The sequence below is a fragment of the Arachis duranensis genome, chromosome 3, assembly GCF_000817695.3.
Source record: "Arachis duranensis cultivar V14167 chromosome 3, aradu.V14167.gnm2.J7QH, whole genome shotgun sequence".
NCBI classification, from domain to species: domain Eukaryota; kingdom Viridiplantae; phylum Streptophyta; class Magnoliopsida; order Fabales; family Fabaceae; genus Arachis; species Arachis duranensis.
Genome location: NC_029774.3, coordinates 48771863 through 48793730, shown reverse-complemented (window position 1 = coordinate 48793730; position 21868 = coordinate 48771863). Strand labels below are relative to the sequence as shown.

The 21868-nt window shown below is 34.3% G+C and overlaps 1 protein-coding gene across 1 annotated transcript in view; it reads right to left on the bottom strand.

The window, feature by feature from the left end:
- The window catches only part of LOC107479114 (uncharacterized), a 40045-nt gene that overhangs the window by 15985 nt on the left and 2192 nt on the right, over positions 1-21868 (bottom strand). The window contains 2 exon segments of the mRNA XM_052259226.1: positions 1856-1986; positions 1989-2212. Coding sequence (XP_052115186.1) covers positions 1856-1986; positions 1989-2212 — 355 coding nt within the window.

The window sequence follows — 21868 nt, the reverse complement described above, 5'->3', positions numbered from 1 at the left end:
TCCTTTTGATTGATAAAAAAGAAGAATCCACTTCAACCCTTTGTCAAACTATTGTTCTCTTGTTTTGTTTCTAATTCAAAATTGATTGAAAAGGATCTTTCTGATTCTCGAAGAATGGGATGGGATAAAAGGATTGATCGAGAAAGACCTCTCTTTCAAGAGGATTTGTGACATGTTAAGCCCTGGTAAGGTTCTTCGCTTTGCATCGAAAAAATCGAACCAACCAAAACCAATAAAAGAAAAAGGATACTTTCATCGAGCAAATAGAAACTTTCCAAACCATGAGTATATGAGGCTGATCTTGAGCCGCAATCCACACATGAATACCTTCGTTTATGGCAGCTGCTTCTTTTGAAGGAACACCAGGTTGATAAGTTACTCGAAATACTGCCAAGATATCATATTTCTAAGTACATTCTCCATAAGGCCCTCTTATCTCTTCCTTCTTTGAGTTCGGATTATGCAAGAAGAGACCGAGAAGAAACTATCAGTAACAACTGAGTTTATTACGAGATAGCTCATCATGTTTAGCCGCCAGTGTTCATCCTAAGCCATGATCAAACTCTCTATGAGATTCCTAGTTGCATTACTTATAGCAATTACAACCCAAGAAGTTATAAGTACTTGGGCATGCACTTGAAATCTCCCTAATTGCCAATAGAGATGTTGACCTATTTCTATGTATCCTTTTATCTCATGCCTTTCTTTGTTCATGGTTCGGGCCTATATGACATGACCGATCAATAAAAATACTCTAACACTCTGTCTTTGCTTATTTTGTTCCAAATTAAAAAAGATATTGAAGAATTATCCATACATAAAATAATGACATAATCATATTGCTCTAATTTATTGGGTTGAAAAAATACAAAGTAAAATAGTCTTCTTCACTATACATACTATAACTGACTAGTACTGCAGTACAAGGAATTCAAGTGAGTCTTCGATACCCTTTCGATGACTTATGTTGTGTTGAAAAGATATCTACATGATCTGATCAATTGCTTAAAGCGCGCGGTAGCAACGAAATTGGGGAAAAAGAATCAATGAAAAAAGAATCAGAAGTGATCAATATATCTCTTGAAACAAATATAGAATTAAATCGTATCAATCTCTACTGGGGTTATTACTCACTATCCAATCCCTATATGGGAATCGGACTTCCATTGGCTTTATAGTATATCTTAATATGGAGGACGAGAACAAAGATTTGTATCTGTTTATAAATTTTTTGGAACTTAATTTGAAAACCATATTTTGACCCGGAAGTTTTTGGGATGCCCCTAATAACCAATGAATGAATTCATTATGGCAAGAGTTTTTGCTCATGAAAATTGAGACCCATTATTCAAATCCATGGGGAAAAACTAATAAGCTCAAATATTAATAAACTCTATAGAAGAGTTATCTATTGCAACAATATTCTGAGCCTTTCTTCAGCCATGTTACCATTTCACATGTAATGTCTATCTTGAATAAACGCTATTTGGACCTCTCCCACTAAACAATCATCACCCCTTTTCATTCTCTTGACCAGAAATTTTTATATTACTTTATAGATACTTCCAATCATATTAATTGGCCGAAAATTGTTCATTTTTGTAGGCACTTTCACTTTTGAAGCGAGAGTCACATATATCTATCTACACATTTTGACTACTTTTGAGTGGATTATTTCACTTTTGAGAGATATTTTTTCTTTTCTTTCAATTTTTCTCCTACTCATTTTTATTCTACCAGTTCAAATATCATGGCTAAGTTCAATGCACTCTTATTTTTACTCCAAGACATAATACTCATTTTTTGTCCTCATTTATTTTTACCATGATTGAATTATTACCAAATTCAATGTTACCTGAATCAAAGCAATCCAGAAAGAGCCATCAGGAGCTAGATTGATATTATCAGGTCCACCTGGAAGATTTTCAATGAAAATGTCTGTTTTGCCCTTGTTTGCTCCTTTTAGCCAATATCTAAGGACTCTTGACTAACCAAAAGATAATCTTCATCTTTAGAAAGTGCAACTCCATTGGGAAAGTGCAATTTATCTATGACAATATCCACTTCATTTGTGTATGGATTGTACATAAGAAGTTGTCCATTAGGCCTTGCTTCTAGCACATCCAGATACCAATTATGGAGACCAAACTTGGTGCTTGCAACACTAAAATATACAATTCCATCTGATGCTTCGATCACATCATCTGCAAAACTAGTTGAACCATTTGAAACAAATTAAATATACTTTTAAACTTTAACCTGTGAGGTAATCCAGATACTAATACAGACACTAACACTTAGAATCATAGACACATCAAACTTTAAAATAATTTAGGATATATATATAGATCTGTGTGTGTGGACACATCAAACTTTAAAATAAATTGAGTGTGTGTGCATGTGTGTGAGTGATACTTAAGCATTTACATATTAATGGCGGACTATCAATTCACTTTTATTTAGACTTTGTCAAAATTTATTGAAAATTTTAGCATACGCCATTGTATTTAAGCATTTAGAGTATATTTAGTTTGTATTTTTATTCTTAATATATTCTATTTTTAAGATTGTGTGTGTGGACACATCAAACTTTAAAATAAATTGTGTGCGTGTGCATGTGCATGTGCATGTGCGTGTGTGTGTGTGCGCGTGTGTGAGTGACACTTAAGAATTTACATATTAATGGCGGACTATCAATTCACTTTTATTTAGACTCTGCCAAAATTTATTGAAATTTTTAATTTACGCCATTGTATTTAAGCATTTAGAGTATATTTGATTTGTATTTTTATTCTTAATATATTCTATTTTTAAGATTTTGAAAATAATAGTTAGGGTTGGTAGCCATACCTATACTTGCAGGTATCCAACCTACTCCCACCCAATGGAAGTGGGTTGGCAACCTGACATGCAATGATAGAATTGAGTTGAGGTATTAGGCTAACTCTATTAGTCCAACTCGTACTCTTAATATATTATATATAATGAACATACATACATATGATAAACAAGTAGATATTTAAACTCGGATTTCTCTCTTTTGTATAACTATTTAGTGTCACTAAGCTAATAATTCAATTTATTAATAATATATAAATAGTATTTGATATTATAAAATATGAATATACCAAATATTATGTTTGAATAGAAATGAATTTGTTTTATGTGATCAACTTGAGTATGGTTAGGTTGAGAGAGTTACGGTGCGAGTAGAGTTTGAATTGAGTAATTTAAATTCAGATAGGATTAACGTAGCGTTTAAACTCTACTTTATCTTATCTATTATTACCTTAAAACAAAGTCATTATTTAGGAGCCATAGTAAAATAGAGTATGAATTTGCTTATTTTTTGGCTATTGTAGATTAGAATTTTTTAGGCTACTATGTCATTTTTTTTCTATTTTTATATGTGTTGTGTATATTCAACTAAAAAAATGGTATAGGAGTGAAACTAACCTCATAAATGTTCAGTTAAAATTTGACTTAAGAAGTGACTTCAATATTTGATTGGAGGTGAGAGACCTGGTTCATCTAGGAGATTATGTGCCATAGAAGGTTTGATACGCAACAGTAGTTAGGCTATAGTAAATTAGTGTGTATGTGTATGAGTGAGTGTATGTGTGTGTATGTATGTTTGACAAAAGAAATGCAGCCACATCTGAATTTGGATATAACTTTATCCAAAAATAGAAATAAATCTATGTAATGTGTGTGATCGTGTTTGTGTTGTACTAAAAAAAAAGAAGTAGCTTTAATATAAAATTCTAATTGAATGTATGATAAAATATGTACTAAGCTTTATTTTTAATTAATAAACCTAAAAATAAAAAAGTTAAACCAACTATTTGTTGGTCAAATGTCTCAAAGACCTAGAATGACCACTCAATTTAAGTTAGACCTGATTGAATTTCATCCTAAATATGGGAGATCCCAAAAATAAATTATATCATTCATTCATCATTCTCAACCAAGTTAAGGTTCTAACTCGAGCCATCTAGCAGAACTCAAAGAAAAATCTAATTTTTATAAGAGTAAATCACTAAAAGCATCTCTGAATTATTAAGTAGTTGACCAAAAAATTTAAAAATTAATAATGACAAAAATATTCTAAAAGCTATTTTAAATATAATAAAAATATCTGACGTTGAATTTATATTTCTAAAAGTATTGACATATTAAATTTTTTATGATTTTCTCAAATATGATTAAAATTTAGATATTTTTATTTTTAATATGTAATTATTTTAGGTATGTTGATATTTTTTTTCAATTTTTTGTCAATGCCATAAATATTTTTAAAAATAAAAATCTAGAGAAAAAAAATTTTGATCTAGCTTTTTGCATGTATTTTTATTCAAGTTTTCTTTCAAAATTTCAAATTAAATACACAAGTCATTTGCTAAATCTAAGGTCATTTGTTGCTTATTAAAATTGTATTCTTTTGTTACTTTTTTGTATTTTAAATATTTTGAGAATATTTTATTATGGTTTAATTACTTTTTTGGTCCCTATAGTTTCGCAAAATTTTTAATTAGGTCCATATACTTTTTTTCCTTTTAATTGGGTCCTTGTACCAAATTTTTTTTTTCAATTGAGTTCCTACACTTTTTTTTTCTTTTTATTTGAGTCTCTACACCAATTTTTTTTTAGTTGGATTCCTATACAATTAAGCCAATTACTACTAAGAGGGACCTAATTGAAAAAAAAAATTGGTGTAGGAACCTAGTTAAAAGGAAAAAATGTATAGAGACCTAATTGAAAATTTCGCAAAACTATAGGGACCAACCGAGTAATTAAACCTTTTATTATTAACAAATTTTAAAAATATTTTTGTCAATAATTTGCTAATTTTGGAACATCATTCGAAATATACTTTTCTTATAAGGACAATGTAGGAGGAATTAAGCACTATTGATCTAATTTTGTTTTACTTTTACCAGCTTTAGATGACATGACAAGTGACAGGGGATAGAAGGCGAGGTGAGGATGGGCAGGTTAGTGGTCGTTGTAGGGGGTGGCCTAAGAAAATACAGGTATCTTACTTGACTTGGGTTATCCTCAGAGGCAGGTAGCACACATCAGACACCTCCACACTCGTAGCCGCAGCCTCAAGCACAGCCTCAGCCACAACCATAACCAGGACCCATACACCACCCCAACCACAGGCATCAGTTAACCTACAGTCACAGTCAACACATTCAACAGTTGGAGCCTCAAGAGATGCCCTATCTACACAGTCTATTAAACAGAAGCTAGTGTTGGATGGAGGTGACTAGTATGTTTTATATTTTTGGGTTTAATTAATTTTATAGTATAACATGTATTTGTAGTGAAAATTGTTTATTTAATGATAGGTGGGACCTCCCGAGACAAAAGATAAAGGGAATTAATTGGGTTTTTAAAGAACCACTATAGGTGGTTCATACCCAAGTTTAGTGTAGCTCTAGATGGCATCCATGATCTTTGGTGGCAACCTTTTAAGGTAATTAAGTATTTTTCTAACATCAAATTATAAATTTATATTGATATGATTCATTTGCGTTTGATATTGCAGGACCACTTTGACTTCATCCACAGTGAGAAGCAGAAGATATACAATGCTTGGTAAGTGAGAGCTGCCAAGCACCTCTAGGAGATGCTAGCAGACATCCACAATAAGAGTGCTCCTACAGACTGGATCCAGATGATATCCTTGTCCATCTAAAGGAGTATTGGAACAGAGTAGCTTATTGGGCAATTCGGGCTAAGGCCCTAGCCAGTTGAGCATCTGAGACCAGTGGATCTATCCACACGGGAGGTTGTTAACTTAATTTGTTTTCTTTATTATTAATAAAGTTGAAACAAGTATAATGACTTCTTGAAATTCTAAACCCTATGGAAAAAAGATAGGGATTCTCGCAAACTTCGTTGGAGTGAGGTCTTTCAAAGGACACAGACGAGGAAGAAATATCATATGAGGTGGATTGAGAAGCGGTCTTAGGACACTTCTATGAGTTTAACAAATCCAAATATATCTCAATAAATTATATTTGTTTGTTTATTTAACTCTATCTTCATCTATTTTATTCGATTTTAGATAGAGTTGATATTTAGCTAGCTAAGGTCTAGGAAAAGCATGTGGCTTAGATTGTATAGTGCGACAGGAGCCACCACTAATATCTAAGGATGAGATATAGATGCAGACAGTTGGTGGCCACAAGCGAGAGAAGATCCATAACATGGGATATTAATCCACCACAACTACTCCATGATTCTCTAATATTAAGTCTACTGCCAGTGGAGGTGTGAATATCAAGAGCCTCCAGGAGACCGTCATCCACTAGTAGTCCGATCTAGACTAGTTGAAGAATATGGTCACGGACATGAATTCCTTTATGCAGGAAAAGCTAGCGAACGGCGTGTCTAATAGTGTGCCAGCCATGCCACCTTTTCTACCGCCTAGATATCCTCCGTCGACATCATCTGATCCCCAACTATTAGCGCCACCAGCACCACCAGTGCCACCACAAACCCTAAGATCTCAGATGGAGCCAACGACAATGATGACAAATTCATCTTAGATGATTACAAGTACTGTACTTTCCTTTTCAGTTTTGACGATATTTTCCTATTTCTATTTTTTCATTGTATTTTAGTTAAGGACCCAATATATGTATATATCATTTACGAAATCCACACTTTTAGCGGTTAGTACATTATGTTTTAAAAAAATAACAAAAGGTACTTTTACATTTTACCAAAGGCTTGTCCATCGAAAATATTCAATTAATATGTTTTTTTATTTACCATTAGTGTTATTGATGATTTAACTGTTAGTACAATGAAAATAATATTTTCCCATGCCATATTTTACCAACGGTCCATAGCCATCGGTAATAATGATCTGGATTTACTAATGGCAGCTTCGCTGATGATCTTTTTTTATGGCAAAAGGGCTTTGCCGTCGATAAAATTTTCCTCTCTTGTAGTGATAATAATTTTTATTTATTTATTAATATCAGATCTAGATAATATTATCATTGAAGTGGGATAGACAATAACATAAATAATATTATATATTTGAAATGGTTTGACTTCTAAATGATATATATGAACTTTTATATTTAATTTTATGTTGTGTTTTTTAAAGAATAAATTATGAATATTTATCTTCTAAAGTAAATTAGGTATGATTATATTGTGTTATGTTTATTATTTTGTGTTAGTTTTTTAAATTTTTTTTGAAATTTTTCTTCAATCAATATCCTTAAATATCCATCGAAGTTTACTAAACTAACAAAAATTAATATAAAGATCATGTGACAAATATGGAAAAGAAATGAGGGCCATTTTTTTTAATAAAGATGGGATTGTGTAAAGGGAGAGATACCCTCTCCACTAGGGGGTGCAAAAGCGGGTTATCCTGTGATGAGCCAAAATTGATACACTCTTATATTGGCAAGTGCACCAAATCGCTCCAAGTAATACTACGATGAGTGGATATCATTCTCACGAGGATTAAAAAAACTAAATCAAATAATGTCTAATTGAATCTCTAATTAGATCAATAAAAAATCGGCAAGAGGATTGTGAATCTTGAAATAGAAGCAAAAAACAATAAAAAAGATTGTACTTGTGAATGAATAAATGCTTAGTAACTTTGGAAAAGTAATCAAAGAATGGTATGTTAAAGACTTTGGAGGTGTTTGACTCTTAGAAAAAGTAATTCTTATCTTTTCCTACTTTCACTCATGGAAAATTATTTTTACAGCAAATCATTTATAACCAAATTCCAATTCTTTAGAAATTTAATTTCTCTTAACTTAATTAATTGTCAATTCCTTGGTCAACTAATTAAGAGAAGAGGTTACGCAAGGTTTTGATTTAAAGCCATACAACTTTCAAAATACTATTCTTAGTCAAGTTGAAAATCATGAGAAAGAGTTTCAAGCTAATTCCAATATTAAATGTTCCAATGTAATAACAGAATTCAAGACAGAATTAGAATATTTTCCAATACTTTTAACCGTTAAAGATGAAGAATGAAACTCAATCTTGAAAAAGTAAAAAAGCATGAGTCAAAATAAAGAAAATACTTACATTATTAATTTATAAAATCAAATAGAGCTCCTAACCTTTAACAGAGGAGGTTTAATTACTTATGATAGAAAAGAAAATAACCTAAGACTAATAAGGTGTTGGTTGAATCTAGTTATTCTAGCTTCCTGACTATTGAAATTCAAAAACTAATCTTATCTTCTTTTCTCCGAAGAATGAGATAATAATTATTCAAATTCAAAACAATAATTCAGATATAATATAAACTAAATCCTAACAACCAATTTTATCTTTCTAAAAGAAGTGAATGCTGACTAATTATTTAAATCTTAAATTTTTGGTTGAATTTAGTGCTTATTAGGAATGGACTATGATCTTGGCGCTGGGCTTGATCCACTAGCTCTGGGCTCTGATGAATTTTGGATCACTAGGAGTTGCGAATTCACTTGGAGTTGGGTCCGGGATTGGGCGATGGGCACCCAATACTTTGAAGTTAGGTGGCGCTAGGTGCCAATTCTGGGAGTTGGGGCCAGTCCATTTGGGTCTTCCTATCGCACGAAGGCGTCGGGCTTTGGACTAGGGAGTTTGGGCGCCTAGCTTGGAGGTTGGGTGATGGGCGCCAGTGCTTGGAGTTGGGCTCCTGTTCCTGGCGCTAGGCTTGGCCTCTTGAAGCCTGGCACTAGCTTTGTGTTTCTTCCCTAGAAGTGCACTTGTGTTTTCATATAAATTTCATCCTGATTTACTTAAACATGTTCTAAAAATATAATCATTCTAAAATAAATCAAATAAATTTCACTATACATATAAGAACTTTGATTTAAATCTAAGAAAACTATTCAAAAAACAACTTAAAAACAACTAAAGATGCCTAGCCATAACCTTGCCCTAAAACGAGGCGAGCCACCCTACCCTACCAAATCAATACAGAATAGACTTCCTAAACCACCTCACAAAAGGGTGGGCCGACTAATGACGAAGCATCTTATACCCTTTTCCACAGCATTTTAGTGTGTTTTTTGTTATATTTTATTAAGTTTTATTACGTTTTAGTATGTTTTAGTGGAAAATTCACCTTTTGGATGTGACTTTGAGTTTTTGTGTTTTTCTTATGATTTCAGGTGATTTTTGGGTGAAATTGGCAAGTTTTGGCAAAGTCTGATTCAGAGGCAAAGAAAGGATAGCAGATGTTGTCAAATTCTGACCTCTGTGCATTCCAATGAGTATATCTTGAGCTACAAAGGTCCAATTGATGCGATCTAAAATGACGTTGGAAAGTTAACTTCTAACGCTTTCCAACTATATGTTTTTTTTAGAATCACTGCCCAAAACAGAAGTTGAACGCCCACCTCTAGAGTTCAATGCCCAAGAAGGTCCAGCCTCCAAGTGGAACCCACAAGACAAGAGTTCAATGCCCAAAGAGGAGCAAGCTCAGTGTTGAACGCCTAATGCTAGAGTTTAACGCCACCCAGGGAGCAAGGAAATGCTCACCCCCCTAATAGATGTTCAATGCCTAGAAGCCCAAGTTGAACGCCAGGCATACAAGGCACATGACCAAAGTGGGCGCAAAGTGGATTTTAACACTTCTTAGCTTACTTTATTTTTGTAATTTTTAATTAAGAACAATATCTTTTAGGTTTAGTCTTAGAGTTTTTACTCTAAATAAGGAACTTCCTTCCTCGTGAGCATCATGCCTCCCAAGAAGGGAGAAGCACAGACACATTACATTACACCTTCTTATCTGTTTTTTCTATAAAGTATGAGCAATTAAACCTCCTAAGTTAAGTATAGGAGCTCTACTCATTCTTATGGATTAATATCATTACTTTTCTATTTTAATATTCATTTGATTCTATTCTATAATGCATTTTTGTTCTTCATCCTTATGAATCTCGGGTGGAACGGAAGTATGACCTTTTATTCTACATGAGTTCTTGCGATTCCCTGACAGGATAGTATTGAGCTGTAGCTTGAGAATGCATCACAGATTCCAATAGAGTATCTGGGTTAATTGGGATAAGTGACATAAAATCTCGTTAGTCATAGGTAATTGAGGTTTCTGTGGCGTTAAGGCTAGAACCCTGAGCTTCATTTTTCGATTCGGAAGATTTGACCTTGTCTGTGACATTTTGAGTAGGATCACCAGAGATTGAATTGCGTGAGCTTCACCCTCGTTCAGATCGAATGACCACTAACCCTGGCATTTGGTGTGGATCAGAGGAGATTAATGACCACTGACCCTGGCTTTAATCACTTACAGCCTTGCCATTGAATGAATCATTCATTGTTAAAATAGTCAGTAAAAAGTATTAATCCGGGAGAACAAGCATCTCTGAGGCCTTAACTGATTTCTCATAATTAGTTTTACGTCAATTAGGTATTACTTTTGTTTTTATGTTGTTTCATGCACCTACAACAACAACTATCTTTTCTATTGGCCTGACTATGACCAGCAAGATAACTATTGGTTGCTCAATCCAACAATCCTCATGGGATTGACCCTCACTCACCTGAGGTATTACTTGGACGACCCGGTGCACTTGCCAATTTAGTATTGCGAGTTCTAATTTCACGCATCAAGTTTTTGGCACCGTTGCGGGGGATTGTTCGAGATTGACAAACTACCGGTTGTCTTTCTCCTTAGATCAGGTACTTTTTACTGTTTTTCTTTTAATTGTGTTTCTTGTAAAAATTTTCAAACCATCTTTGTTTATCCTCTTAAAAGTTTTCAAAAATTCATCTTAATAATCTTTTTCTCTTTTTCAACTTTTGTTTTAAATCTTAAGTATGGTATTTTTTGGTTTTGGTTGATTTTCCTTTCTTGATTTTCAAAAATTATTCTTGTTTGTTTTCTTTGGGTTCGAATTTCTTTAGTGTTTTCCCTTGTTGGATTTAAAAATTTTTAAGTTTGGTGTCTTTTAGTGTTTTTTCTCTCAATTTTTCGAAATTAGTGTTATTTGATTACAAAATTTCTTATGTTTGGTGTCTGTCTAGTGTTCTTCTTTCTTTTTAATTTCCTTTATTTAATTTAATTTTCTTGCTAATCTTTTTTTCTTTGATATTTATCTTTTCTTTTCCTTTGATTTCAAAATTTTGTTATCTTATCTTTATTTTAAACTCAAATTTTAAAAATTTAGTATTTTGTAAGTTTTTCTTTCTTTCAAATTCAAAGTTCAAAATCTTTATTTGACTTTCTCTTTCTAATTTAAAAAAAAATTTCAAAATCAAATCTCCTATCATAATTTTCAAATCTTATTTTACCTTGTTTCTTTCCCTTGACTTTTTCTTTCTAAATTTCAAAATCTTTGAATTGATTTTCTTTTAATTTTCAAAACTTGCATCTTAAATTTAAATCTTGCTTTATCTTATTTTAATTTTAAGAGTTTGGTATATTTTAATATTTTATTTTTCTTTATAAATTTCAAAAATTTCAAATCTTTTCTTTTTCTTTTTAATTAATTTTTTTAAGATTTTCAAATCATATCTTACTTATCTTTCTTGATTGTTAATCTTTATCTTATTTATCTTTTCTTTGATTCTAGTTATTTGATTTTTAATTTAAATTTAAATTTTAAATTCAATTTTTAAGTTTAGTGTTTTCTTTAGTTTTTCTTTCTTTCAAATTTGAATTTCAAAATCTTCATTTGACTTTTTCTCTCTCTAACTTCTCGAAAATTTTCAAATCCATTCTTCCATCTTTAATTTCAAATCTTGTTAGTTAATTATTTATCTTATCTTGTTTTATTTTTAGTTTTGTGTCTCTTTAATTTTTCTTTTACTTTCTCTTTGAATCTTGAAAAATTTTAAACCCCTCTCTTTCTAATTTTTAATTTTTTTTTGAAATTGTTAGTTATTTTTTATTTTCAAATTAGTACTCTATTTTTTATTATTTATTTTGAATTTTCCAAAAAAAAATTTTTCTTCCTTGCTTTTCTGTTTACCACCTGGTGTGTTTAATTTTGCTTGGTATTTTGTGCTGAGAAACAATCATGGAGAAGAATCACATGGGTTACTACTCACACCCAAGTAGTGATTCAAATTACTATGAATGGAGAAATTATCCAGATTTTGGTTAGCAAGGTCAAGAGTAAGGAGATGTCAATGTTCCATATTCCGTCTATCAAGAACCATCATCTTCTTACTCATATGAAAAAGTATCATCTTTCGATCTTGCCTGCCAAGAACTGGAGCAAATAACAGAGAAAATTTTGCAAAAATTTCCATCTTCATCCCCTATATATTCATACCAAGAACTACCACCTCTTTATTTATACCAAGAACCATGCTCTTTTTACTCATATCAAGAGCCACCATATTATTATTCATATCAAGAGTCACCATCTCTTTATTCAAAACTATCAGCTTTAGAGCTTACCATGAAAGAATTAAGGGATGTCTCTCAAGATTGCATACAAGAAATGAGAATGAATGTCAAGAATGTAGAGGGGCATGTGGAGGTAATTACCAAGTGCTGGGCAGAGGAACAAGAAAACTCCCTCACAAGAGAAGCAATATAAATTCCTGTAAAATAATGTGAGGGAATCATTCAAAGGAGTCCATACCCCAGTAAATTAGAGAGTTTTTCATCCTCACACATTGAAGAAGAAGGAGATACACGAACAAAGGATAGTGTAAGGGAGGAAGACAAGTTTGGGAAGTTACACTCTAATGAAGCAGAGAGCTAATAGAGGGTGAGTTCACTGAACTACCAAACCTAAAGGCTCTTGATGAAGGGTATACTCCACCCATCACACAACATTGAGGTCCTGAATTTAGAGTGGTAGAGATAATCAAGGAATGTACTGAAAAGGGGATTGTGACCAAGGAACAAAAGATGATATCCATGAAAAAGAGAAGGTCAACAAGAAACAATACAATCCTACCCTAACAAGCAAGGAGAATCAAGCTGATAACCATAAAAGAAAGCTTGTTAGGAGAAATTCAAATCCAAGGGCACTATTCTCCTCCTCTTCTCCCTTTGAGTCATTTCTTTTAACCAACTGAAAGAAGAGGAAAAAACTTCAACAATCAAGTGTCAAGCTAATGACATTAAAGAAGCGCTTGTTGGGAGGCAACACAACCATAAGTATCCTTTATTTTATTTTAGTTTTACTTCAATTTTATTTTAGCTTGATTTCATTTTAATTTTCGTTGATTTTCAAAGTTTTTCTAGGTTTTCTAATGTTTGTGATCATGCACAGTGCTTAGAACAGAAACAGGAATGCGTGGCAAGGAGAACAGAACACCCTGGTGTATACCCCAACTGGCATTCAACGCCAGAAGGGGGAAGAAAACTTGGGCATTCAACACCCATAAGGGAACAGAGAGGACCCTCTGCCATTCAAATGCCAGTCCTGGCGTTCAACGCCACTAAGGAGCCAAGTTTTCTTTGCTTAGGGACAAGCAAAGTTTTTAAGTTTGGTATTACAGAGCGAGCTCTAAGTGTATATTTTCATCAATGGCACCAAAGGGAGGTGAACCATCTTCATAGAAGAGCACAGCCTGAGCAACCATCTTAACTGAGGTGGTTAAGTTTCATCATCCCTTCCTCTATGTTATTTTCAGTTTCTATACTAGCTCTTGCATGATCACTATTAGGATTTCATTTGCTTTCTAATCTAGTAGTTCAATTTTGAAAATTTTAAAAATTTTATGGGTAGAAGATGTCTCATGCATTACTCACTAAAGCTTAAAAAGAAAATTTTTGAAAAAAAAAATAGTAAAATACATAAGATCTTGAGTTATATCATGATTTATTCCAATTACTTTGATGTGGTGGTCTTGCTTTTACTTTCTAAATGTATGAATTAACTGTGCATAATTGACAATGAAGTTAAGCATGTAAAACCCAGTCTAACCATAACTAATTAAATAATAAATTAGATATGAGTGAAAATGGATAGAAAAAATAACAATCAGAATTTAATAATTTAAATATGATATTTGGACTCAGTGAATTTTTTTGAGTCGGAAAACATAGTTTTCAGTGTAAAAACGTGCACTGGAATTTTGACCGGCAGTACCGGCTGAGATCTTTCTGGTACTACAGTTGAAAAAATTAATTATAAGTAAATGAGGTTAAGAAATTAGGAATTTTAATTAGGGAAGGTAGAAATATTTAAAGTGCGATTTAGAGTGTTAATCTTAAAGGTTTTGGCCCAAAATTGGGCCAACAGACAAAAATAAGTGAACTGGGCCCAAGTGGGCCCAAGATCCAACATATATAAATATTAGTTATGAGCATTTCAGCTCATTTACCATAATGGAAGAGGGTAGGGGCGCAGCTTTGGAGAAGAGAGAAGAGAGGAGAAAACTGTTTGACAAGCCGTTTGCAGCCATAACTTTCTCTCCGAAACTTCGATTGACAAGCCGTTTGCAGCCACGCGTCGCTCTTCTCATATTCTATGATTCTATCTAAGTTTTGTGGTGATTATACCACTTTTCTCTGCCCAATTTTTGTTTTCCGCTTTAAATTCAAATTTGGTTTGGGTTTTGAGGAAATCTTGTGATTTTGGTTGATTAGGAGTGCTCTAGTATGACCCATGGGTGATATTTATCACAAACCTCAATGGGTTAAGGTAAGGAACCCTCCAACCCTTGTGATTTATCATTTTCATGAACCCTAGGTTAATGTATATATGCGAAATTGGTTATATTAGTGTATTTGGTGATTTTGGTGCACAATTGGGAGGTTGGTGTTGCTTGAGGAGCTTTGGTGAGGCTTCGAACTAAGGGTTGGTGGAGACTTCCAAGAAGAAGCTCAATTATTTTGGATACAAGAGGTACAGTTAAGTTTCATTTAAGTATCATGTGGTGTGATGAGAATTTCTATACTAGATGCCCCTAGGATTAAGTTTGGATTGTGTAAATCAGTAAATGGTTGGTGCAAATATGCATAGTTGATATGTCATGTGAATTAATGATTGAGTTGAGAAATTGTGTGGATTTGTATGTTTGGTGTGTTGAGAATTTGATGAATTGGATAATGAATATTGGTTTAGGGAATATGCAATTTAATTGTGAATTTGGGCTGGAGGCCGTGAATTTTGGGCCAAAGGCCGGAAAGAGATAAAGAAGGTAAGTTGATGTGTGTATTGTGTGATGATATAAGAGATTAAATAGATTTTAGATATTGAATATGTGAATAATTGGTTTGGTTATTGAATAATAAGGTTTGAGAAATTGAGGTGTGGAATTTGATAGTTTTAGGTGAAAATTGTATAGAGGAGGTAGGTTTGGTTTAGTTGCGTGTAATTATGTGAATGTGGTTGGGTTGTGGTCATTTGGATGAGTGGAAATGAATTTGGCTTGTGAACATTGGAAAAATAGGTGATTTCCATTTTTGGGTAAAAATTTATTTTTGACCAAATTTGGCGGTTCGTAACTCGTTTCACGAAGTTTGTAATTCTTCAAAAATAGTTTTTTATGAAAGTTTATTCAAAGATCTTTCCAACAGTTCAGAAATGGTTGAAAAAAGAATTTTGTAGAAGAAGTTATATGTGTTTAAAGTTTGGGGTTTAAAAGTGTAATTCTGCAGCTTTTTAACTTAGTAAAAATTTTGGAAAATCGTGCTTCCACGCGCACCTGTGGCCGACGCGCACGCGTCAGTCTCGATTTTTACTCATCCATGCGTGCACCTGGCTGACGCGTATATGTCGCTGCACTGATGCGAATGCCCCATAGAAAATCCCGAGAGTTGTGCAGATACTGTGCTGGTTTTGTGCGAGGAGCACAAAACGCACCCACGCGTACGCGTGGTTGACGCGTACGCGTCGCTTTGCTTTTCTGACTACCACGCATGTGCGTAGGCGACGCGCACGCGTCACGTTGTTTTTCTGGCTTCGACATGTGCGCGTGGACGACGCGCACGCGTGACCCTGTTTTCAGCAAAAGTTGGTTTTTAAGTTTTTTTAAAGCCAAATTTCAGACTTCTAAGCTTCCATTTTTATCCTCTAGGTCCTAAATCTTTATAGCATGCCTAGTAATAAAAAGAAGTTAGGACATGTGGTAACTTGTGGATGAAGTAAAATAAGAATCAATGATGAATGATGAGTAATGATGATTGTATAAGTTGCTAAGGATGATGGTGAGAGTGCTGTATATGTTATAAGTCGGATGGCTGTGACAAGCATTGAAATATGGCTGAGTATGTACATGTATATGATTAATGATTAAATGATTATGATTGATTGAGTAAGCTTGAACATGTGGCGAGTGTGCCGGAAATGCATATATGATTAATGAATGTGGTAAATGAATAATGATGAAAAGTATTGAATGTGACGTGTGACCCTGGGTAGTAGGCAGTGGCGTTGTCCACTTGCTCCTGGTATGAGATGGGGAAGGAAGATTATGATAAATGAGTTTAATTATGGAGTTATGAATAAATGTGTATTTGTGATACCTGTGTAGTAGCAAGGGTTGTGGTTTGTCCCACTTGCTCCAGGTCAAGGATTGTGATACTTGGGTAATAGTAAAGGTGGTGGTTCGTCCCACTTGCTCCAGGTTAACGTTTGAGATTTGATAAAAAGGATGATTGATTTTAAACTAAATGAATGTATGTTTTGAGATCCTGGGCAATAGCAAGGATTGTGGTTCATCTCACTTGCTTCAGGTCATAGATTGTGACGCCTGGGTATTAGCGGTAGTAGTGGTGAATCCGCTCGCTCCAGGTTGAGCTTTTAAATACCCGCCTGGGTAGTAGCAGCAGTAGTGGTTATTCCACTGGCTCTGGATTGAGCGGGTAGTAGCAAGGGGTTTGTAGCTCAAACCTACTTGCTCCGTGATGGGTGTTTCTGTCCATGGTTAGCTACCAGAACGTGTCGGGTTGGCTATATAACAGACAGATGATATCATCAGTCATAGGACATGCATATATCGTTTGCATATGTTTGAATTGTTTGGGTTTGCCTATTTTCTTTGGATTGTTATATCATATATGCTATGTTACCTGATTATGTGCTACTTGTTCTACTTGTACTTTAATGATGTATTACTTGTCTGTATTGCTTGTGTTTGTACAATTGAGAGGTCCCTCATGCTGGTGTTGGTGGACACTGAGGGCTGTTCTTGATGAGATGAAATGATGATGTAATTGAATAATGATGATGACTATTGAATGGGATAATTTGAGTTCTCTGGGTAGACGCAGTGAAGTGATTTCACTTGCTCCAAGTGAGAATATAAAGTATTGATATAGAATTGTTGAGACAACATAGTTGGTAATGGTTTGGCTTATGATTCTAATTCTGATTTGTAAGAGAGTTAGAAAGTTGGGAAGCATGAAAAATATGAATTAGATTTAGTATTCCCTTATGACAGTTGCCTGTTTATGGATTAGCAAGAACATTGGGTGAATATTTGGTGAAAGGAAGTTTAGGATGCTTAGTGAGTTTTTATTACAATGCATTGTATTTATTTGACACTTTTACCGTACTGGGAACCCATGGATTGGGGATTCTCATTCCGTATATATCTCTTGTTTTTCAGATACAGGTCTAGGTGCTCAGAAGTGAGTTGTGGTTCATCTGAGAGATGGCGAAGATCTTTACATTCTCCATTTTATATTTTGCTTAAAATCTCTCCACCTTTTATTTTGAAGAACTTATATTATGTATTGGACTCTTTTGAACTTGTCTATAGAGGCTCTTATGTTTCTTTTGGGAGAGATTATGAGATTCTATTGTCAACTACTGTTATACTGTACCCTAGCCGACCTAAACTTCGCGGGTCGCGACTAGTGGCTATTTACTTATGTTATATATCTATATATTGTCCTTCTCTTATTCTCCTTTATGCCTTTATCTGTATATCACTTTCGGCTTCACGCTTTACCTTTTAGTTGTCGAAACGTGAGTGATACATCTTCACGATTTTATTTTACTCCTTTTTCAGGTTTCTCGATTAATAACTCCTTTCGAAATTACCTATATTTATGTATTAAAAATCCACCTGAGAGTCGTACCACCGTATATCATTGACTTATGACTCGAGCATAAGGATTTGAATATTAGGGTGTTACAAAGCATGTTGGCTCTTGAAGAACAGTGAATTTAGAGAAGTATTATTGGTTCTTTGAAAACAAAAATATGGATTCTTGAAGCAAAGGAAACAACAAAAAAAGAAAAAAAAAAGAGAAAAAAGAAGAAAACCAAGAAAAGGGTCCAAGGTTTTGAGCATCAATGGTTAAGAGGGTCAAATTTGGCCTAAAAAGGTCAAATGAGTTACTATCCCTAACTATATGCTTGTGGTGTGAAGGTATCAAGTAAAATGCTTGAAACTGAGCAGTTAAAGTCGTGATCCAAGGCAATAAAAGAGTACGCTTAAGAACTCTAGGCACCACTATTTGGGAATTTAAGCAAAGCTAAATTCAAATCCAAAGGGTTCCCCAGTTAAGTGTCTGTGGCGTTTATGTATCCGGTGGTAATACTTGAAAACAAAATGCTTAGAGTCATGACTAGGCTTGAAAAGGTGCAAAGAACTAAAATAAAAAGCTGTGTTCAAGAATAAAAAAAGCTAAAAGAGAATCAATAATATCTTCCAGATTCTAATTCCAAGGGATGTCAATATTTCTGAGCTTCAAAGGAAAGTAAGATGCTAAAACTGTTCAGAAGAAAAGAGCTAATAGCCCCATTCAATATTTGGAACTGAGCATCATTGACAACTCTGAAACCTATTATATTTTTCTCTTCCAATTGTCCTATCTTGTTTTTGATTGCTTGAGGACAAGCAACAGTTTAAGTTTGATGTTCTGATGATGGAGCATCTTATACCCTTTTTCACAGCATTTTTAGTTATATTTTATTAAGGTTTATTAAGTTTTAGTATGTTTTAGTGCAAAATTTACCTTTTGGATGCTACTTTGAGTTTTTGTGTTTTTCTTATGATTTTAGGGGATTTTTGGGTGAGATTGGCAAGTTTTGGCAAAGTCTAATTCAGAGGCAAAGAAAGGATAGCACATGCTGTCAAATCCTGACCTCCGTGCATTCCAACGAGCATATCTTGCGCTACATAGATCCAATTGATGCGTTCTTAATGTCTTTGGAAAGTAAACTTCCAGGACTTTCCAGAAATATATAATTGTATATTCTTTGCTTTTGGAATCACTACTCAAAACGGGCATTGAATGCCCTTCTCTAGAGTTCAATGCTCAAGAAGGACCAGCCTCCAAGTTGAACGCCCAAGACTGGAGTTCAACGCCCAAAGAGGAGCAAGCCCAGCGTTGAACACCCAAGACTAGAGTTCAACGCCACCCAGGGAGCAAGAAAATAGCACGCTCACCCCGTTGAATGCCAGGCATATAAAGCACATGACCAAAGTGGGGCCAAAGTGGATTTTAACACTTCTTAGCTTATTTTATTCTCTTTTTGTAAAATTTAATTAAGAACAATATCTTTTAGGTTTAGTCTTAGAGTTTTTACACCTTCTTATCTGTTTTTTCTTTAAAGTATGAGCAACTAAACCTCCTAAGTTAAGGATAGGAGCTCTACTCATTCCCATGGATTAATATCATTACTTTTCTATTTTAATATACGTTTGATTCTATTCTATAATGCAATTTGGTTCTTCATCCTTATGAATATGGGGTGGAACGGAAGTATTATCCCTTATTCTACATGAGTTCTTGCGAGTCCCTGACAGGATAGTATTGAGCTGCAGCTTGAGAATGCATCACAAGTTCCAATAGAGTATCTGGGCTAATTAGGATAAGTGACATAAAATCTCGTTAGTCATGGGTAATTGAGGTTTCTGTGGAGCTAAGGCTAGAACCCTGAGCTTTATTCTCAGATCCAAAAGATCTGATCTTGTCTGTGGCGTTTTGAGTAGGATCACCAGAAATTGAATTGCGTGAGCTTCATTCTCGTTCAAATCGAATGACCACTGACCCTTGCATTTAGTGTGGATCAGAGGAGATTAATGACCACTGACCCTGACTTTAATTTCTTACAGCCTTGCCTTTGAATGAATCATCCATTGTTAAAATAGTCAGTAAGAAGTATTAATCCGGAAGAACAAGCATCTCTGAGGCTTTAACTGATTTCTCATCATTGGTTCTACGTCAATTCGGTATTACTTTCATTCTTATTTTGTTTCATGTGGCTACTACAACAACTATCTTTTCTATTCGCTTGACTAAGTCTAGCAAGATAACTGTTGCTTGCTCAATCCGACAATCCTCGTGGGATCGACCCTCACTCACCTGAGATATTACTTGGACGACTCGGTGTACTTGCCAGTTCAGTTATGCGAGTTCTAATTTCGCGCACCACGGACCCAGCTACTCACAATGCACAATAATTATTTTGGCAGATTCGGAGATGGAAAAGGAGCTGGAGATAGTAGGGAATGGCTAGTTAGAGACGGTGATGATATGAACGACGACTAGACAAGGCTGTAGGCAACGAAAAGCTGGACAAAAATGAGGTTGGGTGCGAACTCGAGTTGGAAGCTAAAGGGAGAAAGTGGAGTGAGGAGGTTTAAGCACTAGCGATGGCAAGAGAGAAAGAGAGAAAGAGAGAAAGGTAGAAAGTTAAGAGAGAGAGAGAGAGAGAGAGAGAGAGAGAGAGAAAGAGAGAGAGATTACCTCCAGAAATCAGGCACTGACCTCCCCACACTTAAGGATTGGCACGGTCCTCCGTGCCATCAGTAAGGAGCAAGGTGGGGCTGTTAGCATCACTTCCACGGGCGGGCTCGTCATGGCTCCTGGTGTTGGTAGGTGAAGTATAGTCCGGGGTATCCTTCTCTTCTGGAGGTGGGTGAGAGCTAGCAATGAGCTCCTTCAGATAGATATATTGGTGCTTGTTGCGGCGCTCCAATTGCTCCAGCTGTCAGTCTTGCCGGTCTAACCTCTGAAGGAACATCTGAGTAAAGGATGGTGGAGGAGGTGTAATTAAATATTAACATTGTCCTCTTTTTTAAAAAATAATAATATTACAGGTTCATGGAGGTTCATGGAGCTAACCCTCCTGACCTTGCCAAAGCTCATGAGTTTGGCTATGTGGATTTGGCGATAATTAAATATCAACATTGTCCTCTTTTTTAAAAAATAATAATATTACAGGTTCATGGAGGTTCATGGAGCTAACCCTCCTGACCTTGCCAAAGCTCATGAGTTTGGCTATGTGGGTTTGGCGATTTTTTAAAATTAATGGGTTCAAAATCTCATATCGATCCATCTTTTTTTGACAATTTTGACAAATTGGCCTGACGAATTTGATTTATTTTACTACTCCTACATCCCACAAAATTGTTTTGTCATTCTTAAATGTGAAATCAATTAGATTTAAATCATATCTATAGCTTATTTTAATTTAATTTAAAAATGACAGTATTTTATAGAGTTTAAAATCCTATAAAATTGGCTTATTCGTCTGAGTTCTAAATTTATAGTTAGATCTAAATTTAAACAAATTTAATTTTATTCCATCTAATAATTCAAAATAATTCTATGATGAAAAGATATTTATATAAAGAAAATGAAAAGTAGTCTGTATAATTTTTTTTTTAAAATAACAAAAATAAAATGACATATTTTCTCAAAAAAGATTTAGTTATCTATAAAAATAAATCTTTTATCCCTTCACCATTTTTTCTCAACATAGTATGCACCAATAATTCAATAAGTTAACGGGATCAATTGGCGAGTTGGACTTTGATAACTATGCTTGTACATACTCGATAGATGATGGATCACTGTAACTAGTCTAAATGGTCCCAGCAGAAAAGTATTCCTCCTTGACAGAATCTAGTAGCCACGTCCATTTCAATATATCATTAATTCATTATGTGTCCTTGACAAATGGTATTGGTATCTTGCTATTCCCTTGCACGTGCC